General features: G+C 52.1%; 4 protein-coding genes across 4 annotated transcripts; 2 read left to right on the forward strand and 2 right to left on the reverse strand.

The window, feature by feature from the left end:
• Positions 1-1,096: 1,096 nt before the first annotated feature.
• QC763_407650 (uncharacterized protein) lies at positions 1,097-5,814 on the reverse strand. The gene is made up of 2 exons (XM_062912403.1): positions 4,998-5,814; positions 1,097-4,887 (listed from the first exon to the last, which is right to left on the reverse strand). Exons 1-2 carry the CDS (start codon positions 5,013-5,015, stop codon positions 1,474-1,476), a joined length of 3,432 nt encoding a protein of 1,143 aa, XP_062765971.1. The 5' UTR covers positions 5,016-5,814; the 3' UTR covers positions 1,097-1,473.
• A 4,926-nt stretch (positions 5,815-10,740) lies between these two features.
• GCN20 (ATP-binding cassette, regulator of translational elongation) lies at positions 10,741-13,508 on the forward strand. The gene is made up of 2 exons (XM_062912402.1): positions 10,741-12,017; positions 12,069-13,508. The coding sequence occupies exons 1-2, from the start codon at positions 11,145-11,147 to the stop codon at positions 13,455-13,457; spliced, it is 2,262 nt and encodes a 753-aa protein (XP_062765972.1). The 5' UTR covers positions 10,741-11,144; the 3' UTR covers positions 13,458-13,508.
• Positions 13,509-13,971: 463 nt separating this feature from the next.
• TUB2 (beta-tubulin) lies at positions 13,972-16,440 on the forward strand. The gene is made up of 7 exons (XM_062912401.1): positions 13,972-14,165; positions 14,371-14,394; positions 14,462-14,487; positions 14,559-14,600; positions 14,657-14,711; positions 14,783-15,573; positions 15,638-16,440. The coding sequence occupies exons 1-7, from the start codon at positions 14,154-14,156 to the stop codon at positions 16,026-16,028; spliced, it is 1,341 nt and encodes a 446-aa protein (XP_062765973.1). The 5' UTR covers positions 13,972-14,153; the 3' UTR covers positions 16,029-16,440.
• A 996-nt stretch (positions 16,441-17,436) lies between these two features.
• On the reverse strand, positions 17,437-18,957 carry QC763_407620 (uncharacterized protein; the record flags this gene model as incomplete). Its single annotated transcript, XM_062912400.1, has 1 exon — positions 17,437-18,957. The coding sequence occupies one exon, from the start codon at positions 18,955-18,957 to the stop codon at positions 17,437-17,439; it is 1,521 nt and encodes a 506-aa protein (XP_062765974.1).
• Positions 18,958-19,027: the final 70 nt, after the last annotated feature.

Here is a 19,027-nt window from a genome sequence, read left to right on the forward strand (position 1 = left end):
TTGTGGTGAGGGTGCCTGGTCGTCCATCTTCCAGTTGCTGCTGTTCACTTGTTTTGTCCAAGCTGTCTCCTTCAAATTGACTCGTTTTCAACTTACTACTCGCCCATAATCATCATATTTTTTCATAAGACATAACCGGCCAGCATACACGCAGCAGACTCACAACCGAGTCATCATCAATATCCAGTCAGCCAACGTCAACATATCAACAGCAACGAGCAACGAGCCATAACCATCCAGTAGTTGCCAATCCATCCGTCAGTTCCTGTATGTATATCACCAGTCACATTCAAAAGTCAGGCATATCATTAGTCCCGAAAAGTAGCGCATAGCCTCATGTCATTTTGTATTCTCCAACTGGCCCCCCTTTCCTATCTTAACCCCCTATCTTCAAACTACCATACAACCCCTTCCCCTTCTCTCCCCGTCCCCTCCCATCCCCATCATCAACCGCCAGCATTAATCACAAATAGTTTTTATCAATATCGTATCCCAGTTCAAGAAAAAAGTAATAATATCACCCCCCTCTTCCCCCTTCTTCACCACCCCATCCATCCCCTCATCATCTTTCTTCTCATTCCATCCAACCAGCACACCAATCATAACCCATCATCCCCCTGCACCATCACTCATACACAAAAAGCACAACAAACCAACAACCACGCATAAGAAAAAAAACCAACACAAGAAAAGGACATAGCCACATAACAATAAAGCTCCCGATTCACAGTATGCTCTACTACATGAAACTACTTTCTTTCTTTCCTTCCCCTCTACCACGAAAACGTAAAACCCCCCTTTTGTATACCTCCCCTCCCACACACCCAATCATTGCTCTGTCTTGAGTGCCCAAAAAAATGGGCAGAATCAAATGCCCCCGAAGACCAAAAGCCGCCGAACCACAACGAGAGAAAAACACCCAACCCCAGAAAGAAGAACCACCCCCCTTTAACGAAGAGAATGGTAGAAGAAAAAAAAGTTAGTAGTAAAATAGTAAAATAAAATAAAACCGTTTTGTTTAATAGAAGAAAAAAATAAAGGGAAGCCACTCGCTCTCTCTTCTGCTCTTCTTTCTCTTCTTGTTGTACCCCCCTAATGTGCCTACTCCTTCTCTCTGTTCCCCCCTCTTCCCCCAACTCAATATGTAAACCATCTCCATCATCTCCCCTTAAGCAACCAAGACGGATGGATCGACGGATGAATGGATGGCGTCTCCAATAATACTCGTACATATACACAAAAGGTTCGTGGGTATGTTGATGTTGATGGGGATGAAAAAAAAGAGTTCCGCGGGTTTAGAATTGTGGTATCGTGTTTTGGTATCGTAGTGAACAATGTTGTGTGTGTGTGTGTTGTGTGTGTGTGTGTGTGTGTGTGTGTGTGTGTGTGTGTGTGTGTGGGTGGGTGGGTGAGTGAGTGGGTGGGTGGGTGTTTGTGTTTGTGGGTCCCGACCATGCTAAACTTCCCATCCATCTAGCTTACGATCATCATCTGCATCCGAGGCGAGTCAGCAGACCCCCTGCCCAAGACAGAGTTGCTGCTGTGACTCTTTGGAAGCCTCCTGGGTGGACTAGACGCAGCAGGATCCGAAAACACTCGCGTAAAGGCTGGGCTGCCATCCAGATTGAGATGCGAAAGTCGCTCACGACGAGGAGTGGCGGCCGGGCTTTGGGTAAGCAGTTCAGCTTTGCGTACTGCATCCGATAGCGAGTCTCGCAGGTGACCAGCCCTCTTCACCAGCTCTTGGAGACTGTTTGTGTCAAAGAACAGCTTGGTGTCTTGGGTCTTGGTGGCGGTGGCGGCGATGGGATCGGAAGTAGACCGCTGTTGCTGCATTGCTTGGATCACGGTGGCCAGAACAGCAGAGCTCCCATTGGGGCTTACCGAACCGTCTGGTGTTCGTGGTCGTGGAGGCTTAAGCGGTTCGTCGGGCAGTGGCCACTGACCGCCGAAAATATCGTCGTCAGGTGAAAACACCGACCGTCTTCGGACAGTCGCTCGTTCTCGTACCACTGTTGTCCGGGTCATCATCTGCGGCTCGGGAATCTCGAAAGGATCGTTAATGTCATCAAGAATGGAGCCATCAAACCCCTCGTCGATAAAACGTTCATCAATCTCATCAAGATCATCTCGATCAAAGTCCAGTGACAACTTGACTGAACCAAACTCATCAGCTTCGTCCTCATCGGGCGATGCCAAGGCAATAATATTTTCCGCCTCGACCCATTTTGGTTGTATGGCCCCGTGAATAATGTTGAGGTCTTTGCCATGGCGGCATAGTCGTTTCAAGTCATTGACGAGCAAGGAAAGCTCCCGTATTTGACCCGAATGGGCTTTTACACTCGGCTGACTGGCTTGAATCGACGGGGGAACGACCATAAAACTCGTGCTAGAGTCCTTTCCTCCGGTCGTATCAAGCGGGGTTTCGTCAAAATCGAAATCATCATCCCAGTCCTCGCTGGCATTCTTTGTACTCAGCCCCCATGTACCAAACTTTGGAGGCGGTTTGGATTCATCAGTAGGTTCTGGAACAACAGGAACGCTCTGGCTCCGTACATGCCCGGCTTTCGGGGCTTTCCGACTTGTCGAACGACCAATCCTCAAATCCATCTCCTGCTTCCCATGAACCGTTTTGGGTCGGGTTGTATCGGAATCGAGCTTGTCATGGATCGATGGTTCTGACCAGTCAAATATGCTGCTCCTCGGCCGGTCGCTCATACTATCACGAGACAGATCGGGGCTCCCATTCCCACCCAAATTTTTGAGCGCATGCCGAAGTGTCGGACTGACACGTCTTGAATTCGTCGAGCTCGGTGGCGAAAGATGATTGCTCAAAGTGTTATCGTCGTCTCGTGCCCAGTCATCGTCGTCGTCATCATCAAAAGATAACCTGGCCGCAAACTCTCGGTGTACCAGCATCAGACCTCCCTGACCACCATAGCCAAACCCGTCCAACTTGATCGGCTTTGTTGTGCCATCCAGGTGAGTGCTCCGAACAGGCGTGGCTGCACTGTCTTCCTCTTCAGTGATCTTGGTTTCGCCATCCCATCCACGTCCCAGCATCTCTTGAATCGATAACCTCTTGGTTTTGCCGTTGCTGGCAGTGCTCGGTGGCGATTCATCAAACATCGAGTCTAGCGGTGTCTCAACAGACCGAACCCGACTGGAAGAGGCGATGGTGCGGAAGGAATCGTAGGCATCACTCCGGACATCTGTGTCTTCGTCATCTGCATCGTGGACCTCAAAGTCGGAGCCTGCCAGCGTGATTGATCGTTCCCCCGAAGGACCTCGGCTATGTGTGGGAGCAGGAGGGTTTTGGGAGCCGTTCATGTAGTTTATCGGGGTATGGAATGATCTTGGAGGCGGTGTGGAAGAGGAAGAACTTGACAGCCCAAGTCGTGAAACGTCGATGTTGAAGCTGGATAGACGGTTTAATGGCGGAAGAGGAGAGGGTGAATTTCTCTTGCGGTTCCGTGGAGCATCCGAGAGGGTTGGTGCAGGCTCAAGCTGTGGTGCTTGCGGCTGGTAGTTGGGTGGCACAACAATTTCATGTGTGGTTGGGCTGCCCGGAGACTGCATTGGGTCGCGAAGCATGCCGGCCAGGTCGGCGGTCGCATATCGATTATCATTTCCGCCCTTGGCGTCAACGGTACTCCTTCTAGGACGCCGAACGCTCGAGGTTCTCGCGATCCAGTTTTGGGCTGAACTAAAATGCATCGACATTGACCTCTTCGGTCGCTTCTCGGAAGATGTTTCGGGCGAGTCGGTGGGGTTGACTGGACTCTGCAGAACCTCTAGGTCCTCGATGTGCCCGAAATCTTCTTCCTGCTGCTCAGCTTCATCCACAAACACAGGAATGTCTGTTATGCAATCTGCCTTGGTGAGGTATGCTCGAGAAACATGGCCTGGGGTTAGAGACACTCGTCTTTTGGGGAACAGGGAAGCGAGCTTAGCGCTCTGTCCACTCGTAAGTCCTGAAGCGTCACGACCAAGGCCCGCCGCCCGCCGAGCATGAAAAAACGACGTCCATCTGCTGGAGGAACGCTTAGAGCCGCCAAATGATGAAGACGTTGGTGTTTCTGTCTCTGGGACACTCGAAGGCTCATATGAAAACTTGGGCCCGGCCCCAGCTCCAGCGGAAGGCGGAGGGTCAACCGAGTTACCTTGCAGTTGTGATTGTTGCTGCATGGTTGCTGTCCGTTGGTGGCTAGTAGCCGGTCTCCGGAGGGTCAACACCTGCGACTTAGAGCCCCGCCGTTGGTGAGATCCGTGTGGCTCACCGAAACCAGGGGCATTCCTCTTTACCAACTTGTTGGGGGCCGAGCTGGCAAGTGATTGTTGCCCAAGCATCGGGACACCTGAGCCATGTGAGAATGTCAAGGATGACGAGTCGGGTCCCATGCTTGACCTTGGGCTCCCGTGTTGTGATATCGGGCGCAATGAGAAGCGCCGAATCCACGATTCCCTAGAAGACACGGAGTCGCGAGCACTTTCTACATCCTGCCGCGGCACTGATTCTTTGGTATCTTGGCGAAGAAAGGACTGTCTCCCGCTGGTGGTTCTCGGTGATGTGACCGGTACAGCGCTGCCGGGTCGCTGAGGTTGAGCCGCTTCCGTGGTAGGGGACATCAGAGGACTTGGAGTTGGGTCGACAAGCTGGCGAAACGAGCCGTAGGCAAACTCCTGGACTGGTAAAGAGCATCGTTGCTGCAAAGCTGTGGCACTCGTGTTAGGCCTCGCACTCGAGGCTTGAGAGCCGAAGGCATCGTAGTCGGCAGAAAATACTCCTGGGTTCGGGCTGGACCATGGCGGCACTTCCGACTCTGACGGCTGACCAAATACCAGACCAGCAGCGGCGGCCGCGATGGCAGTGCCGGTTCCCACAAGCTATAACACAATTTTGTCAGTTGCCAAGTCCATCTCAAGAGCTGTTTGTAGTCCCATCCATGTGCTTGTGTTTCCTTCCGCCAGAGCTCCTCGTCGTTCAGATTACTTACACTCGGCACAGCCTGCATCCTGGCTGCGGACGGACTGTTATCTCGACGGCGAAGCGTGGCGAGAGAAGAAAAGGACGGGGAGGGTGTCGGCTTTAGTTCGGGTCGTGGTTCGCATCGTCAGGGCATTAGAGGGCGGGAGTAGATTGTCGGGGTCGGAGAAATTGAGCTGAAGCAATGCGGAATGTGGAATGCGGGCCCGGTATGGCACTGTCGCGTCCTTGCCGTCAACAGCTTCGCCGTTGTTCACCTGGGGAAACAATACCGAGCCTGTAGGAAGGCAGCCGGCGCGCAGAAAGCTGCTCCTCCTAACTAACGCGAAGTCGCTTTCACTTATTGCGGAGCCCGGCACGGGGAGAGCGAGGACAACTCCGTTTGTCGTGGAGTCAACGCGGGCGGGCTGCAGCTGACAATGAGGAGATCCACAGCACAGCGTGACAAGGGCTTTCAGCCTTTGAATTCGTCAGGATGGGGTCGCAATGGGCCGTGACCGGGTCGTGATTGTGGCCGTTGCTGTGGTCGTCGAGAGGAGACTATCGCAACCCGAGTGAGGGTAAGGGAGGACTGTGAGTGGAGGGCCCGTTTGCCAAAACAACACCGCCTTTAGCTTCTCTCTCGTCCCAAACACGCGCAGCTGCAGGCGCAATTCCTCCTCCTTCAGGGAAAAGGGAAAACAAAAGACGAAAAGGAAAGAATAGGGTAGAGGTAGAGAGAGAGAGTAAGGAGAGATTAAAGGTCGTGTCAAAACAAGCAACCGACGACGGTACTGGGGACGGCAGCAACGAACGCCGAGCCAGCAGAGAACCTTGGAAGGGAGAAAATAGACGGTAGGTTGTTGCTGCGATGCCCAGGAACTGGGACTGGGACTGGGGCGGGCTGCGACTGTGGGGCCCTCGGACAGTGCGGGCGTTTCTGTCGCTTCCTGGGGGGGCTTGCTCCAGGTCCTTGCTGCAACACGCTACCTCAAGCATTCTCGGGTACCGTACGGCACGAGCGACTCAGAGAGGCCTAGCGATGTGCACACTCTCTTTTTACTGGCCTCTGGTTGCTTGGGGTACGCGCATCCTCCAACTCCCCCTAGACGCACGCCATTGCGCAGTTCAGTCAGCCACTGGCCGACTGCCAGCCAACCTCATGCAACAACAAATACCGCCAGTCAAAGGGGCTTATGGATAAGAGATCCCCTCACATCTGAAACTGGGGAAACCTGGTTCATGGCTCTCGTCTGTCTGTCTTCCCCTCTTCTGGCCATCCGACCACCTGCGGAACTGGCCGAGACTCCCAGGTTTATATGTACGCCATCCGACCACCACGGACGAACGAGAACACCTCCTCTGAAGCAGAGACACAGCACCGGAGACAGAGAAACGCCGTCCGGCCTCACAACCGGCCGCAGGGAGGATGCTGGGACTCGAGAGCTGGGACCACCTGGGACGGGACCGCCTGAACATCATGCAGTTGCAGACTCATTTACAGGTACATACAGGCACTGTCAGGCACAGGCACGCGCATCAAATCCATATTATCATATACAGATAAAACGCCCCCCACACGCAACGACGTTGCTAAGCTTACTTGAGGAGCAACGGCTCCCAAAACAGCACTGGCCCCGAGGCAAGGCGATCCAAGATCCGATGCAAATCCAGCCCAGCTGCTGCTTGGTTCGCCTGAGGCTCGTCCGTTTAGCGCTCCTTTTCCCACTTTTACTTTGTATGACGTTTGGACATATCTCTTGTTCATAACGACAACTGCCCACCCGACCCCGACATCTAACAGCCGGTTGGCCAATCTACCCGCCACCACAGAGCAGAAAACCCGGGTACTTTGCCTCGAAACTAAACACGAGCCAGAAGCCGAGACTGCCGCCTTCTTGCCGCTGGTGCTGACCTGCTGTATATCAAACCCAGCCAATATATAATACCAGACCTCAGCCAGCCAAACACATGCACGGGAGAGCCATTCGCCCGTCTGCAGGGTTTCAACTATCTGTGCGCCAGTATTGAGCCGTACCAAACACTCTCTCGTCACCTTTCTTTTTTATTTAATACCTCTGCAACAATTATCTACTTGTATTCAAATACTGATTTCATGATGCTTCCGCCCAGGCGACCTGCAGCGAATAGCTGCATCTATGAGCCAGCCCACTTGACAAGAAGGATCAGACTACCAGCCAACGACAGCCAGACAAACCTGCATTGCTTGCATGAGAAAACAGGCATGCGGATGATCTGCTTTCTTTCCCCTCCTTCCCACACTCCACACTACTCCGTTTTTTGCTCTCTGCTAGGTTTATCAAGTTCCCAGTTCCCAGACTGGCGGGCTCCTGACACGTAGGACCATCCACATGGAACAAGAATGGATTGGCAAAGGAGGTTCTGGAAATGTTCGTGATACCCCGCAAAATCCTACACCCGAAAGAGACTATCTTCCAATGCATAACCAACTTGATTAATTGACACAAACCACTAGACGCCATCCCAAATACCGTGCAGGACAGTAATGTCCCAACCATGCAGTACTATCTCAAGTCTGAAAACGACAGATGACACAAGGGCGTCATCCCATCCGTTTTCCGTTCTTGTCCGCCCAGAACTTTTCAACCTTCGTCTAGTGTCTGAAAAATCAGTGGATGCCAGTTGATGAACCCGTCAAGTTGCCCTTACACAACACCAAACTATTACACAGGTTTGACCAATACACAAGGCATCACAGCATCGAAGTGCACAACACCACGCTAGCAGGTTACGGCGGTACGCTTCTTCTTCCGTGATACCCTTCTGTTTGGAGGTTGTGTATTGGTATCACGCACAACAACAAGTCGATGCCATCTCGAATTTTTTTCCTCTGTATGAGACAGACAGATGATCACCCGTTGAGACAAAAGAGATCTGAGCCCTATGCTGCCCTTTCCCCGCCACCGACGTAGATCAACGTGGGCTGGGGCCTTAAGGGACTTTTTTAACCTCAGACCTTGTCAGTGCTTTTTTGTCGATCGAATAAGAAAAAAAAAGAAGAAGGCAGACAAGAAAAGTTCCCTCGAGTGAGATATGTCTTGCATCAGACAGTGCACAGTGCTTGCCTTGTCGGTCGTGATATGTGGTCGTGCTACGCAGCAAGTACTAGTCTCACTCTTATCTTACCCTCATGGCTGACATGACATCCCAGCCATGCGAGCAAAGTGAGCGACGATCCCGCCTCCCTGACCTCCCCGTCTCGGCCCGGGAGAGAGGTGTGGGCGGCAGACAAGATCACTTCCTTCCCACGCATTTGTTCCCTTGTCCCGGGGGGTTCAATATGTAGCTATTATTGCCCCGTTTCGCTCCGTACATACATAAGTTATTTAACTTGACCACTTTTGTTTTGGTTTTCCTCTGTGCCCCAGAGATACATCCCATCCCCCCATTTCCATCGGATATCTCCTTTGGTGCAACCCTCGTTCTCTCTCGAAACCCAATGGAAGTACCCAATCCACCCACCCCGGAGATATCTCCTGACTTCCGGCGCCTGTGGTGGTTGCCCTCCATCAAGTCGACTGGGGCAAGGCTCATCCTCGCCTCTTGGAACTGCAACTACGCGGCAGCCTTTTTCAGCCCGACGAATATGTATGTACGGGGTATCTTGTGTAGGCTTTCGGCAGGTGAGGTAGGCAGGTAAATGCAAGCACCCAACTGCAAGGGTCAGGGTCCCTCACCCATCATCAGCTCAGAGTACCATTGAGGCTTTATTTCCCCCGGGCTATTGTTAGAACCCCCCTCCTTCTGTAAGGCGTAGCACACGCACACACATACATGATACAAAACACAACCCCATCACCTCGACAACCGATCTCAGTGTTCACCTGCCTCAGACAGCAGGTTGATCCAACATCTGTCAATGCCAAACCACCGCCGAGCATTTTCTAGAATTTCTTATTACGGTTAACGCTCAGACTCCCTTGAAGATCAACAAGAAAGGGAAAAAGCAAAAACGCGGCCGTTGTGGACAAAATCTGAAACAAGCAACGGCTCTCTCTCTCTTTCTCTCTCTCTCGTAAAATCCCCCTTGTCCGGTGAAAGGTGGGGTTTAATCAGCACTACGGCTTACCGCCGGGACACCCACCGCCAGGAGCCCGGCTAGGCATCACGGCGTAGCCTCTTGTTGGTCACGGGCCTAACCTACTTTGGCATTTCCGTCGAAAAACATCAAAATCACCAGTGGCAGCTCACATGCACAACCACACACATTTGCAAGGCCAAAAGTCGGTCAAAATAAGCCAAAATAAGTGCAAAATGAAGGGAAAAACCTGGAGATTCAATATAAGAAATACTTCAATATACATCGCAGCTTCGAGAAATATTAAAACGCATACGTAGGCAGGGTTACAACTTAAGCGGCATCACCACACTATCTAATTCAAAACTACCACCCAATTCAACAGCCAATTCAACAGCCAATTCTACAGCTACTAGTCTTGCAATTACAGCTAGCCTAGTAATACGAGCCTTAAAGCCTTCATCTACTACACAGGCCGGGCAGGGTGGAAACAGTAGTGGTTAGAGATAGTTATAGGTAGTATTAACTACTTCGGTGGAAGGTGATTAAAATATTCGTTGTTTGGATAGCCCCGCACGAAATTACAGTTGATTTTAGTGTGTTTTGACCGTTTTTCGATGTTTGTGGGATCTTTGACTTGATGTGATGCCTGGTCGGGCTCCACCGCCAGCCAGTGCTTACCGTCCTTCTCGGATCATCAGCCCCGTCCATTGTCCTTACGTACGATTTGTTTTACTTCCGCCGCTATCTCGGAGCGGGAGCGGGCATCGAGTTCATCGGTTTTCCACACATTGTCGGCATCAATCCGTGAGTATAGGTAAGGTTACGGATACAACCCCCAAAACCCGATGACGTTGTTGTAGTCACAACCCCAGACACTTCCAAGAGATTGCCCTGTGGAGAAAACCCCTCCCCGGAGCTTGCCAACATCCAACAATTGACAAGCCAGGGCATGCCAGCAGGCAAGGCAGGACAAGGGGAGACGAAACACCTGATGCTGCTTGAGCAATGCTTTGTTGGAGGAGAGGAAGTTCAACGTTGTGGTGGAGATACCTATTCCTGTTGTCAAAAAAACCTCCCTCGTAAAGATCATGGCTAAAAGGAAGGAAAGACAGTTGTGAAACCGGGCCACCACAGCTTGCTTCCCGGCCTTACGGGTTGGAAAAAGAAACATTAATTGTTCTCTGATATATGGGCTCGGTTGTCCGCCTGCGCCGGGTATTCACCGAGGACTGTAGTAGCATTCGTATGATGTTTCCTTGTTTGAGAGAGGGTCTTTGCTGCAGTCATCAAGGAGCTTGGAAGAACAAGTAGCCGAGTTGTGTTGCTTTGTCGAAAAGGAGGCTCTGGGGGGTTCACGGGCCAACAAACCCAACATGAAAACATGGGGAGAAATCCTAATTCAGATCCTGCCAGTCAAAATGCGAGATGCGAGAGAGGCAGAATCTATTGATGGAGAGGGGCCGTCGTTGTAGATAGAGAGAGTGGTCTTGGGTTGGAACGACACGCAGCGATTGGTGCAACACGCTCAGTCGCGCAAAAGAAGAGAAGCGGCCTGAGCCGCGTTTCCGATCGCGTCATTCCACTTCTGGAAAAGCCAAGGCTCGCCTTGCTGGGCACAGGGCAGGTTGGACAGTGTCGACAAGGGAGTAAGATGTACTGTGCTAGAGTTGGAGCTGGGGTTGGAGCTGTGATGAAGATTCCCTGTCTGCGACGTTAACAAACGGCGGCGCTTAGGGGGATGATGGTGGTTTTGATGAGGTGAACACCGAGAGAACCTCGTTTGCAGAGAACACACGGAAGACTGAGAAAGTGAGATCATGTCGGAGATGCCTCTCATTCTGGAAGTTTGGAAGATTGAACTCGAGCTGACAGCTCTTCGTTGTCGAACATGGACCAATCAGCGGCCAAGACCGCCAGCTGACCGGCGGCTGCAGCACAACGACAATCTCCGCTCCAGAGAATTCTCAGCATGCAACAGCACCCGATTGCACAAGTGGCATACGATTCAAACGAGACTGAAGGATATCAATCAGAAGCTGGCCAAGTGGTGATTTTACCCTATCTGATAAGCAACGCCACAATCACATTTGCATCACCCCAGATTTACCGCCCGTCATGGACGCCGAAATCAGATCGGTCGTGCCGAACATCGACCCCGTGATTTCCGAGTACTCGGCCGGCTACCTGACCCATGCCTCCACAGCTTGGTCCGGGTCCGGGGACGAGGAGGCCACCGGCCCGTCTCCGCTCGACGAGGCTGCCATTGCTATCACCGACCTGCTCGTCTCTGCCTCTGGCAACCCCAGCCCTGCTCAGCGAGAGAAGATCCAAGGTCTCGTTCAGAAGTGGGTGGACAAGTATGCTGCCGCCACCGACAAGCTCGATAGGAGAGGCCCTGCCGTCCGGCGTCTGGACCAGACCATTCAAGTGAGCTCGCAAAGGAACATGTCGTCGACTCTTGCCGTCGCCACTGGTGGTGTTGATCTGGAGTCGGCCAATGTCAGGAAGGTCGAGTCCAAGGTCGATAAGAAGAAGCTCGAGAAGGCCGAGAGGAAGATTGCCGCCAAGCAGAGCAAGAAGACCTACAAGACGGTCGAGTATGAGGCTTCGCGCCTCCTTAACCAACCAGATAACACTCAGTCGTATGAGGATTTCTACATGGCTGTCAACCCGCTGCAGCTGGGTGGTGCCCAGAGCGGCAAGTCAAAGGATATCAAGATCGACAACATCGATGTCTCGATTGGTGGCAGCAGAATCTTGACCGATACCACTTTGACTCTTGCCTATGGCCACCGCTACGGTCTCGTTGGTAACAACGGTGTGGGTAAATCTACTCTTCTGAGAGCTCTGTCTCGAAGAGAGGTTCCTATCCCGACTCATATCTCTATTCTGCACGTCGAGCAAGAGATTATGGGTGATGATACCCCAGCCTTGCAGGCCGTGTTGGATGCCGATGTTTGGCGCAAGGTGTTGTTGAAGGAACAGGCCGTATGTTTAATTTTCCCAACCTATTAGGGCAGTTGCTAACAAGATAAACAGGAAATCACAACGAAACTGGCAGACATCGAAGCCCAGCGTTCTGGTATGGCAGACACTGCAACGGATGCCGCGAGACTAGACAAGGACCGTGAAGCCCTTGACAGCCGGCTTGGTGATATCCAGGGCAAGCTTGCCGAAATGGAGTCCGATAAAGCGGAATCCAGGGCTGCCAGTATTCTGGCTGGTCTTGGTTTCTCACCTGAAAGACAGCAGTTTGCCACCAAGACATTCTCTGGTGGTTGGCGTATGCGTCTGGCTCTTGCTAGAGCTCTTTTCTGCGAGCCTGATCTTTTGCTTCTCGACGAACCGTCCAACATGTTGGACGTCCCGTCTATCACCTTCCTTTCCAACTACCTTCAAGGCTACCCCAGCACTGTTCTTGTCGTATCTCACGACAGAGCCTTCCTCAACGAGGTGGCAACCGACATCATTCATCAACACTCCATGCGTCTTGACTACTACCGTGGTGCCAACTTCGAGTCCTTCTATGCCACCAAGGAGGAGCGGAGAAAGGTGGCCAAGAGAGAGTACGAGAACCAGATGGCACAGCGTGCCCATCTCCAGGCCTTCATCGACAAGTTCCGTTACAATGCCGCCAAGTCATCGGAAGCTCAATCCCGTATCAAGAAGTTGGAGAAGATGCCTGTTCTCGAGCCTCCTGAGGCTGAGTACAGCGTGCACTTCAAGTTCCCAGATGTCGAAAAGATGACCCCACCAATCGTCCAAATGTCCGAGGTCACCTTTGGCTACACACCAGACAAGATTCTTCTCAGAAATGTTGATTTGGATGTTCAGCTCGACTCCAGAATTGGTATTGTTGGACCCAACGGTGCTGGTAAGACAACAATTCTCAAGCTTCTCATCGGAAAGCTACAGCCCACATCCGGCACCATCACTCAGAACCCTCGTCTTCGTATTGGCTTCTTTGCCCAGCATCACGTCGATGCTCTTGATCTCAATGCCAGTGCCGTCACCTTCATGGCCAAGACCTACCCTGGCAGGACGGATGAAGAGTACCGTCGCCAGCTGGGTGCCTTTGGCATCACTGGCACAACTGGTCTGCAAAAGATGGAACTTCTTTCTGGTGGTCAAAAGTCTCGTGTTGCTTTTGCTTGTTTGGCGCTTACCAACCCTCACATCTTGGTTCTGGATGAACCTTCCAATCACTTGGATATTGAGGCCATGGATGCCTTGTCCGAGGCTCTACAGCAGTTCCAGGGCGGTGTGCTGATGGTTTCTCACGACGTTACGATGTTGCAGACAGTGTGCACGTCGTTGTGGGTGTGTGATAATGGCACGGTGGAGAAGTTCCCTGGTGATGTCCAGGCTTACAAGAAGAGGATTACTGCACAAGCCGATGCAGCTGGTGTTGCGAAGCAACTCCTTTAAGTTTGATTATATAGCATAAATGATATGAACATCAGAAGTTTTTTTTTGAAGCATTGTGTGCCTTATATCGGGCAGTTTGTTTGATACGGATAATGATGAATGATATTGAGATGGGTGAACAATTATCAGATCCAATCATTTGCCATGTTGCTCTCGGGCGAAAGAACTGAGTCGTTCCTGGCCGGGACATCTTCCGCTGCTTAACTTGTGATACGGATTATAAAGGCCATATCCATGCATGACGGTGAATTCCTATCCCCATAGCCAGCATCTGATATCAATAATAACATATCCCTCAAAACCAGTCTGGTGATGTGTTGTCAAAGATGTTCTCAAAGGCTTGGTGTGTGAGGTTAGTTTGGGCCAAACGCGACTAGCGCGTCGTGGTTCCCCCTCCCGAATCTGGCGAATGAGAGTAAACAATGGACCACGCAGGGACCACCCGGCAGCTGGGGCTTTCCCCGATTCTTCGTTCCATTGGTGGTGCCTGATCCCCACTTGGCAGCAGTGGCAGCAGCGGTGAACAGTCGTCGCCTTTCATTTCCTTGCCCCCAAAAATCAACAAATCTCTCCTTTCCCCTACCAAAATCTCCACCGGCTGCTTTTCAGACCCGACGTCGTCTGCTGTCCACCTTCGGCCTTCTTCACTTCTTTATCGTCAAAGTCGTAAACCACCATCCCAGTCAAACCGCCAAAATGCGTGAGATTGTAAGTTATCACCAGCTCCATGCCCGAGAACCCAAAAGACACGTCCCTGTGGCTTTTTTGGTCCCTGACCCAAAACCCCACCCTCGGGATCACGCCGCAGCAGAGCTTCCTGGGACGACCTCAGGTCGACCGAGGGCTGCCATGGCGATGGTGCAGTAAACAATATCATGACGACGATAGCTAACCGTTGTCTTCTCTTCAACAGGTCCATCTTCAGACCGGTCAGTGCGTAAGTAACCGGTCGACTCGAATCCGTCTACCACCACAGCTTGACCGTACTGACACTGCCCTCTCAGGGTAACCAAATTGGTGCCGCCTTCTGGTATGTCAAACCACGCTTGCGACTTGGGAGTTGATAATATCACAAGTGATTGAAACTGACACCTTCTACAGGCAGATTATCTCCGGCGAGCACGGCTTGGACAGCAATGGCGTGTATGTGTTATCGTCGGGCCTCGCATCATTCGAATAACCACTCACCGCTCCCATAGGTACAACGGCACTTCTGAGCTCCAGCTCGAGCGCATGAATGTCTACTTCAACGAGGTACATACCCAACACGATGCCTTCACCGCTGTCACATCACCATATCATGGCTAACACCTTTCTTCCTTCAGGCTTCCGGCAACAAGTATGTTCCCCGCGCTGTCCTCGTCGATCTCGAGCCCGGCACCATGGACGCTGTCCGTGCCGGTCCCTTCGGCCAGCTCTTCCGCCCCGACAACTTCGTCTTCGGCCAGTCCGGTGCTGGCAACAACTGGGCCAAGGGTCATTACACTGAGGGTGCTGAGCTCGTTGACCAGGTCCTCGACGTTGTCCGTCGTGAGGCCGAAGGCTGCGACTGCCTCCAGGGTTTCCAGATCACCCACTCCCTTGGTGGTGGTACCGGTGCCGGTATGGGTACCCTTTTGATCTCCAAGATCCGCGAGGAGTTCCCCGACCGTATGATGGCCACCTTCTCCGTCGTGCCATCGCCCAAGGTTTCCGACACCGTTGTTGAGCCCTACAACGCCACCCTCTCCGTCCATCAGCTTGTTGAGAACTCCGACGAGACCTTCTGCATTGACAACGAGGCTCTCTACGACATCTGCATGCGCACCCTCAAGCTCCCTAACCCCTCGTATGGTGATCTCAACCACCTCGTCTCCGCCGTCATGTCCGGTGTGACCGTTTCTCTCCGTTTTCCCGGCCAGCTCAACTCTGATCTCCGCAAGTTGGCTGTCAACATGGTTCCTTTCCCTCGTCTCCACTTCTTCATGGTCGGCTTCGCTCCCCTGACCAGCCGTGGCGCCCACTCTTTCCGCGCCGTGTCCGTTCCCGAGTTGACCCAGCAGATGTTCGACCCCAAGAACATGATGGCTGCTTCCGACTTCCGCAACGGTCGTTACCTCACTTGCTCTGCCATCTTGTAAGTTTTGCCAGGCTTCATTGATTAACCAGCAAGTTCCAAAGTATACTGACTCTGTTTCTAGCCGTGGCAAGGTCTCTATGAAGGAGGTTGAGGATCAGATGCGCAACGTGCAGAACAAGAACTCGTCTTACTTCGTTGAGTGGATTCCCAACAACGTCCAGACCGCTCTCTGCTCCATCCCTCCCCGTGGCCTCAAGATGTCGTCAACCTTCGTCGGTAACTCTACTGCTATCCAGGAGCTCTTCAAGCGCATTGGCGAGCAGTTTACTGCCATGTTCCGTCGCAAGGCTTTCTTGCATTGGTACACTGGTGAGGGTATGGACGAGATGGAGTTCACTGAGGCTGAGTCCAACATGAACGATCTCGTTTCGGAGTACCAGCAATACCAGGATGCTGGTGTTGATGAGGAGGAGGAGGAGTACGAGGAGGAGGCCCCCGCTGAGGAGGAGTAGAACACCAACGACGTGTCCCCTCTACTGCCGGCGGCTGGCCCACAGGATCATGCTGGCGTTGATATTGAGCATCATCCACTAGGCGGCTTGTCGACGGATCGTTTGTTGGCTTAAGGATGACTAACCCTGTTTGGAAGCGTTCTTGACGTGTAGCCCTTTTTTGTTGGTGGATAATGGATTATTGATTATATCAGTTGGGTCCGCCGTTGAAAAAGCTGCTTTTGTGACATCTTTCTTTTTGCCCCGTGCCTTCAGTTCTTTGTTGCGATGGAGCCGGAGTTTCGTCGGTGGGGGGTTGATCCGGTCAAAATACTTGACATGGAGGCAGGGTCCGTCTGGGATAGCCTCCTTTTTTTCAAACATAGTACATTAGAAAATATATGCGCACGCATGGTGGTAATTACTATTGGAGTTTTTTTGCTTGCTTAGCCTGTTGCGTTACTCGTGTGATCTTGCTGTGTGATGTTTGTGATTACTAGGGATCTGCTGGGTGTGGTCTCTAACGTGGACATACCTTAGCATGAGGGCTAGGTGTATGTATATTTTTGAGTCAAGATCTACAGTTATTCATCTGGTGGCCAACGAGATGGGTTCTGACCGCCTCCTTAGGATGTGTGGTACTTGTTTATGGTATCATTTCGGGAATGGGACAGACTTGGAGGTAGGAGAGAGTATGAGCGGCTGTGAGTTTTCTGGCCAGAGGAGGGAGGAGCTTGAAAGCGGTAGGGTGTGTGGCTTGGAAAAGGGCGGTTATTATGGTGTTCGGGGAAAGGGGGTCACTGGAGATCATTAGTTTTTGCGGTGAGGTTCAGGTAGGTGTGCAAGATACGGGGTGGCAGTTCACTTGGGTTGATGGCCGCGCTTTTTTGGAGAGGGGGAAAGATGCTGGGAGAAAAGCTTGGGGGCTTAAAAGATGGTCAAACTAATTCTCTCTAAAACACTTCTCAGCTATCTTACAAAGCCTATTTACTCGGTACTTTTCAAGGTCTATCAACTATCTATCAAGGCGCGGTTTCTGGATACCATCTTGCGTGAGAGACCCATGATCATCAACATCCTTCTGTGGTACTATTCAATACATACATATACACCCCCTGTCTAAGAAGATATTTACATGGACATTTTCTTGGCCACCTTTCCATGCCCTCCACCCCCCTTTCCCTTCATAGCCCATCCCAGGCTACCTATGCTATTACTTTCCATCCCGGTACATATCCTCATGTTTTGGGTTGTCCACCATGCAATTCGCCCCCCTAATCCCCTTCCCCCTTCAAACTCCAAAGTGATTTGCCTTGCCCCTATGCACAACTGTTTATAAGAAGCCAAAATGCGCGCACCGTTTTCCTTCCTTCCACTATCTCGACCCAGAAACAAAAACCAAACGCCATGAAACCATTTGCCGGACCCGTCAACGAGCCTGGCTTCCATTTACATACGTCCCATTCCCGTTGGCCTGGCCATTCACCCCGTTCCCATTCGCCTGACTCTGCGGTGGAACATTCTCATACCCGTGATGTTGGTGTTGGACATCAGTAGGACTATCATGCACCACCATCCCAGTCAACCCATTCATCGTGCTTCCTCTCCTAACCAGAGAAATAGTCGTGTTCATCGTCGCCGTCCTCGTCATAACCGGGCTCCCCGTGCGAGTCCGTCGCAGCCTCGGTACGGCCCTCCCAGTCTCACGCTCCGCCTCACAATTCCCACACGCGCCCGCGCCCCCTGCAATCGCCAACCGTCTAAACAACGGATACAAGTCATGAGCCATGGGCCTTTTAGTAAAATCCGCATCCATCATGGCTCGGATCACAGGCAATATCTCCTTGATCGCAGCCGCCGACTCGGCCTTCTTGGGGTTGCTGTCGATGAGCCGGTCCGCAATCTGGCACAGGTGGAAGAGGTAGGCATCAAGACGTTCGAGGGACTCCGAGTACTTGAACTCCCCCAGGTTGTCCGTCCTCAATTGTTGCTCGGCGAAATCAGGCGGTCGCCCCAGCAATGTGGTGGCCATTTCTAGGAACACACATCCAAGGGAAAAGACATCGGACCGCTCGTCTCGCTGGGTTTCGTTGATGGCCTCGGGGTCGGCGTACTTGAGTGTCTTGGGCGTGGGTCCTTCCGAGTGCTGACCGGTCTCAAAGTGCTTTGATAAGCCAAAATCTGTTAATACGGGAAGAAGAAAATCGTCAATGACAATATTTTCGGGCTTGATATCTTTGTGCCGGATTCGAATGTTACTTCTGTGGAGGAATGCCACGGCTTGTGACAAGCATCCGAAATACGTGTGCAGGGCGGCCTCGTTTTCCGGCTCGCGACTGTTGATGATGTGGTTCATGAAGAAGCGGAGGTTGCATTGTGCTGGAGGGTACATGGCGATGCCCAGTATGTGCTTCTTGATTTGTTGATCAACTCTGATAGCTTTGACCTTCGCTCTCTGCTGCCTCCTCACCCCAGTTGAGATGCAGTAATCTTCAAAGCTGGCCACGTAAACGACGATATGGGGGTGTTTGATCGAGGCCATGTTCCTTACTTCCTCCAAGGCCAGCATCCTGACGTGGCTGTCAGGCCCGGGTGGCCGTAAATTATCCTTGCAAGTGATAATCTTCAAGGCAAGTGGCCGCCGATATGGATATCCTTCAGGGACATTGACTTTGTATACGACCGTGGTTCCAGATTCTCCAAGCTGCTCGCCGATCTGAATGAACGGATGGGGGGCCCTGATATATTCCTTATTGGCATGGTGGAAGACCTTGTGCTTGCTATCATCAAGCCCTGCTCTTTCCACTGGCCGGATCCAAGCTTCGCCCGTCTCACGGCCGTCCTCGTCCCAGATGAAGTGCTCGTCGTCTCGCCAGTCTAGGAACTCATCAAGCGTAATAGGCTGTGACTGGGTGATAGACTGGCTACTGTTGGCCGAATCGAACGACATGGGAAGTGCCTGTGTGACAGGCTCCGCAACGCAGGACACAACCAGGTCCTGTGTCCGGTGGGTGTCTGTT

Source organism: Podospora pseudopauciseta, chromosome 4, assembly GCF_035222475.1.
Source record: "Podospora pseudopauciseta strain CBS 411.78 chromosome 4, whole genome shotgun sequence".
Lineage (NCBI taxonomy): Eukaryota > Fungi > Ascomycota > Sordariomycetes > Sordariales > Podosporaceae > Podospora > Podospora pseudopauciseta.

Bases quoted from the DNA above. Each gene is read 5' to 3' on its own strand.
- GCN20 (XM_062912402.1), top strand. From the start codon at position 11,145: ATGGACGCCGAAATCAGATCGGTCGTGCCGAACATCGACCCCGTGATT. The intron at 12,018-12,068 runs GTATGTTTAATT...CAAGATAAACAG, and splicing joins TGTTGTTGAAGGAACAGGCC to GAAATCACAACGAAACTGGC.
- TUB2 (XM_062912401.1), top strand. The intron at 14,712-14,782 runs GTACATACCCAA...TTCTTCCTTCAG, and splicing joins TGAATGTCTACTTCAACGAG to GCTTCCGGCAACAAGTATGT. The intron at 15,574-15,637 runs GTAAGTTTTGCC...CTCTGTTTCTAG, and splicing joins CTCACTTGCTCTGCCATCTT to CCGTGGCAAGGTCTCTATGA.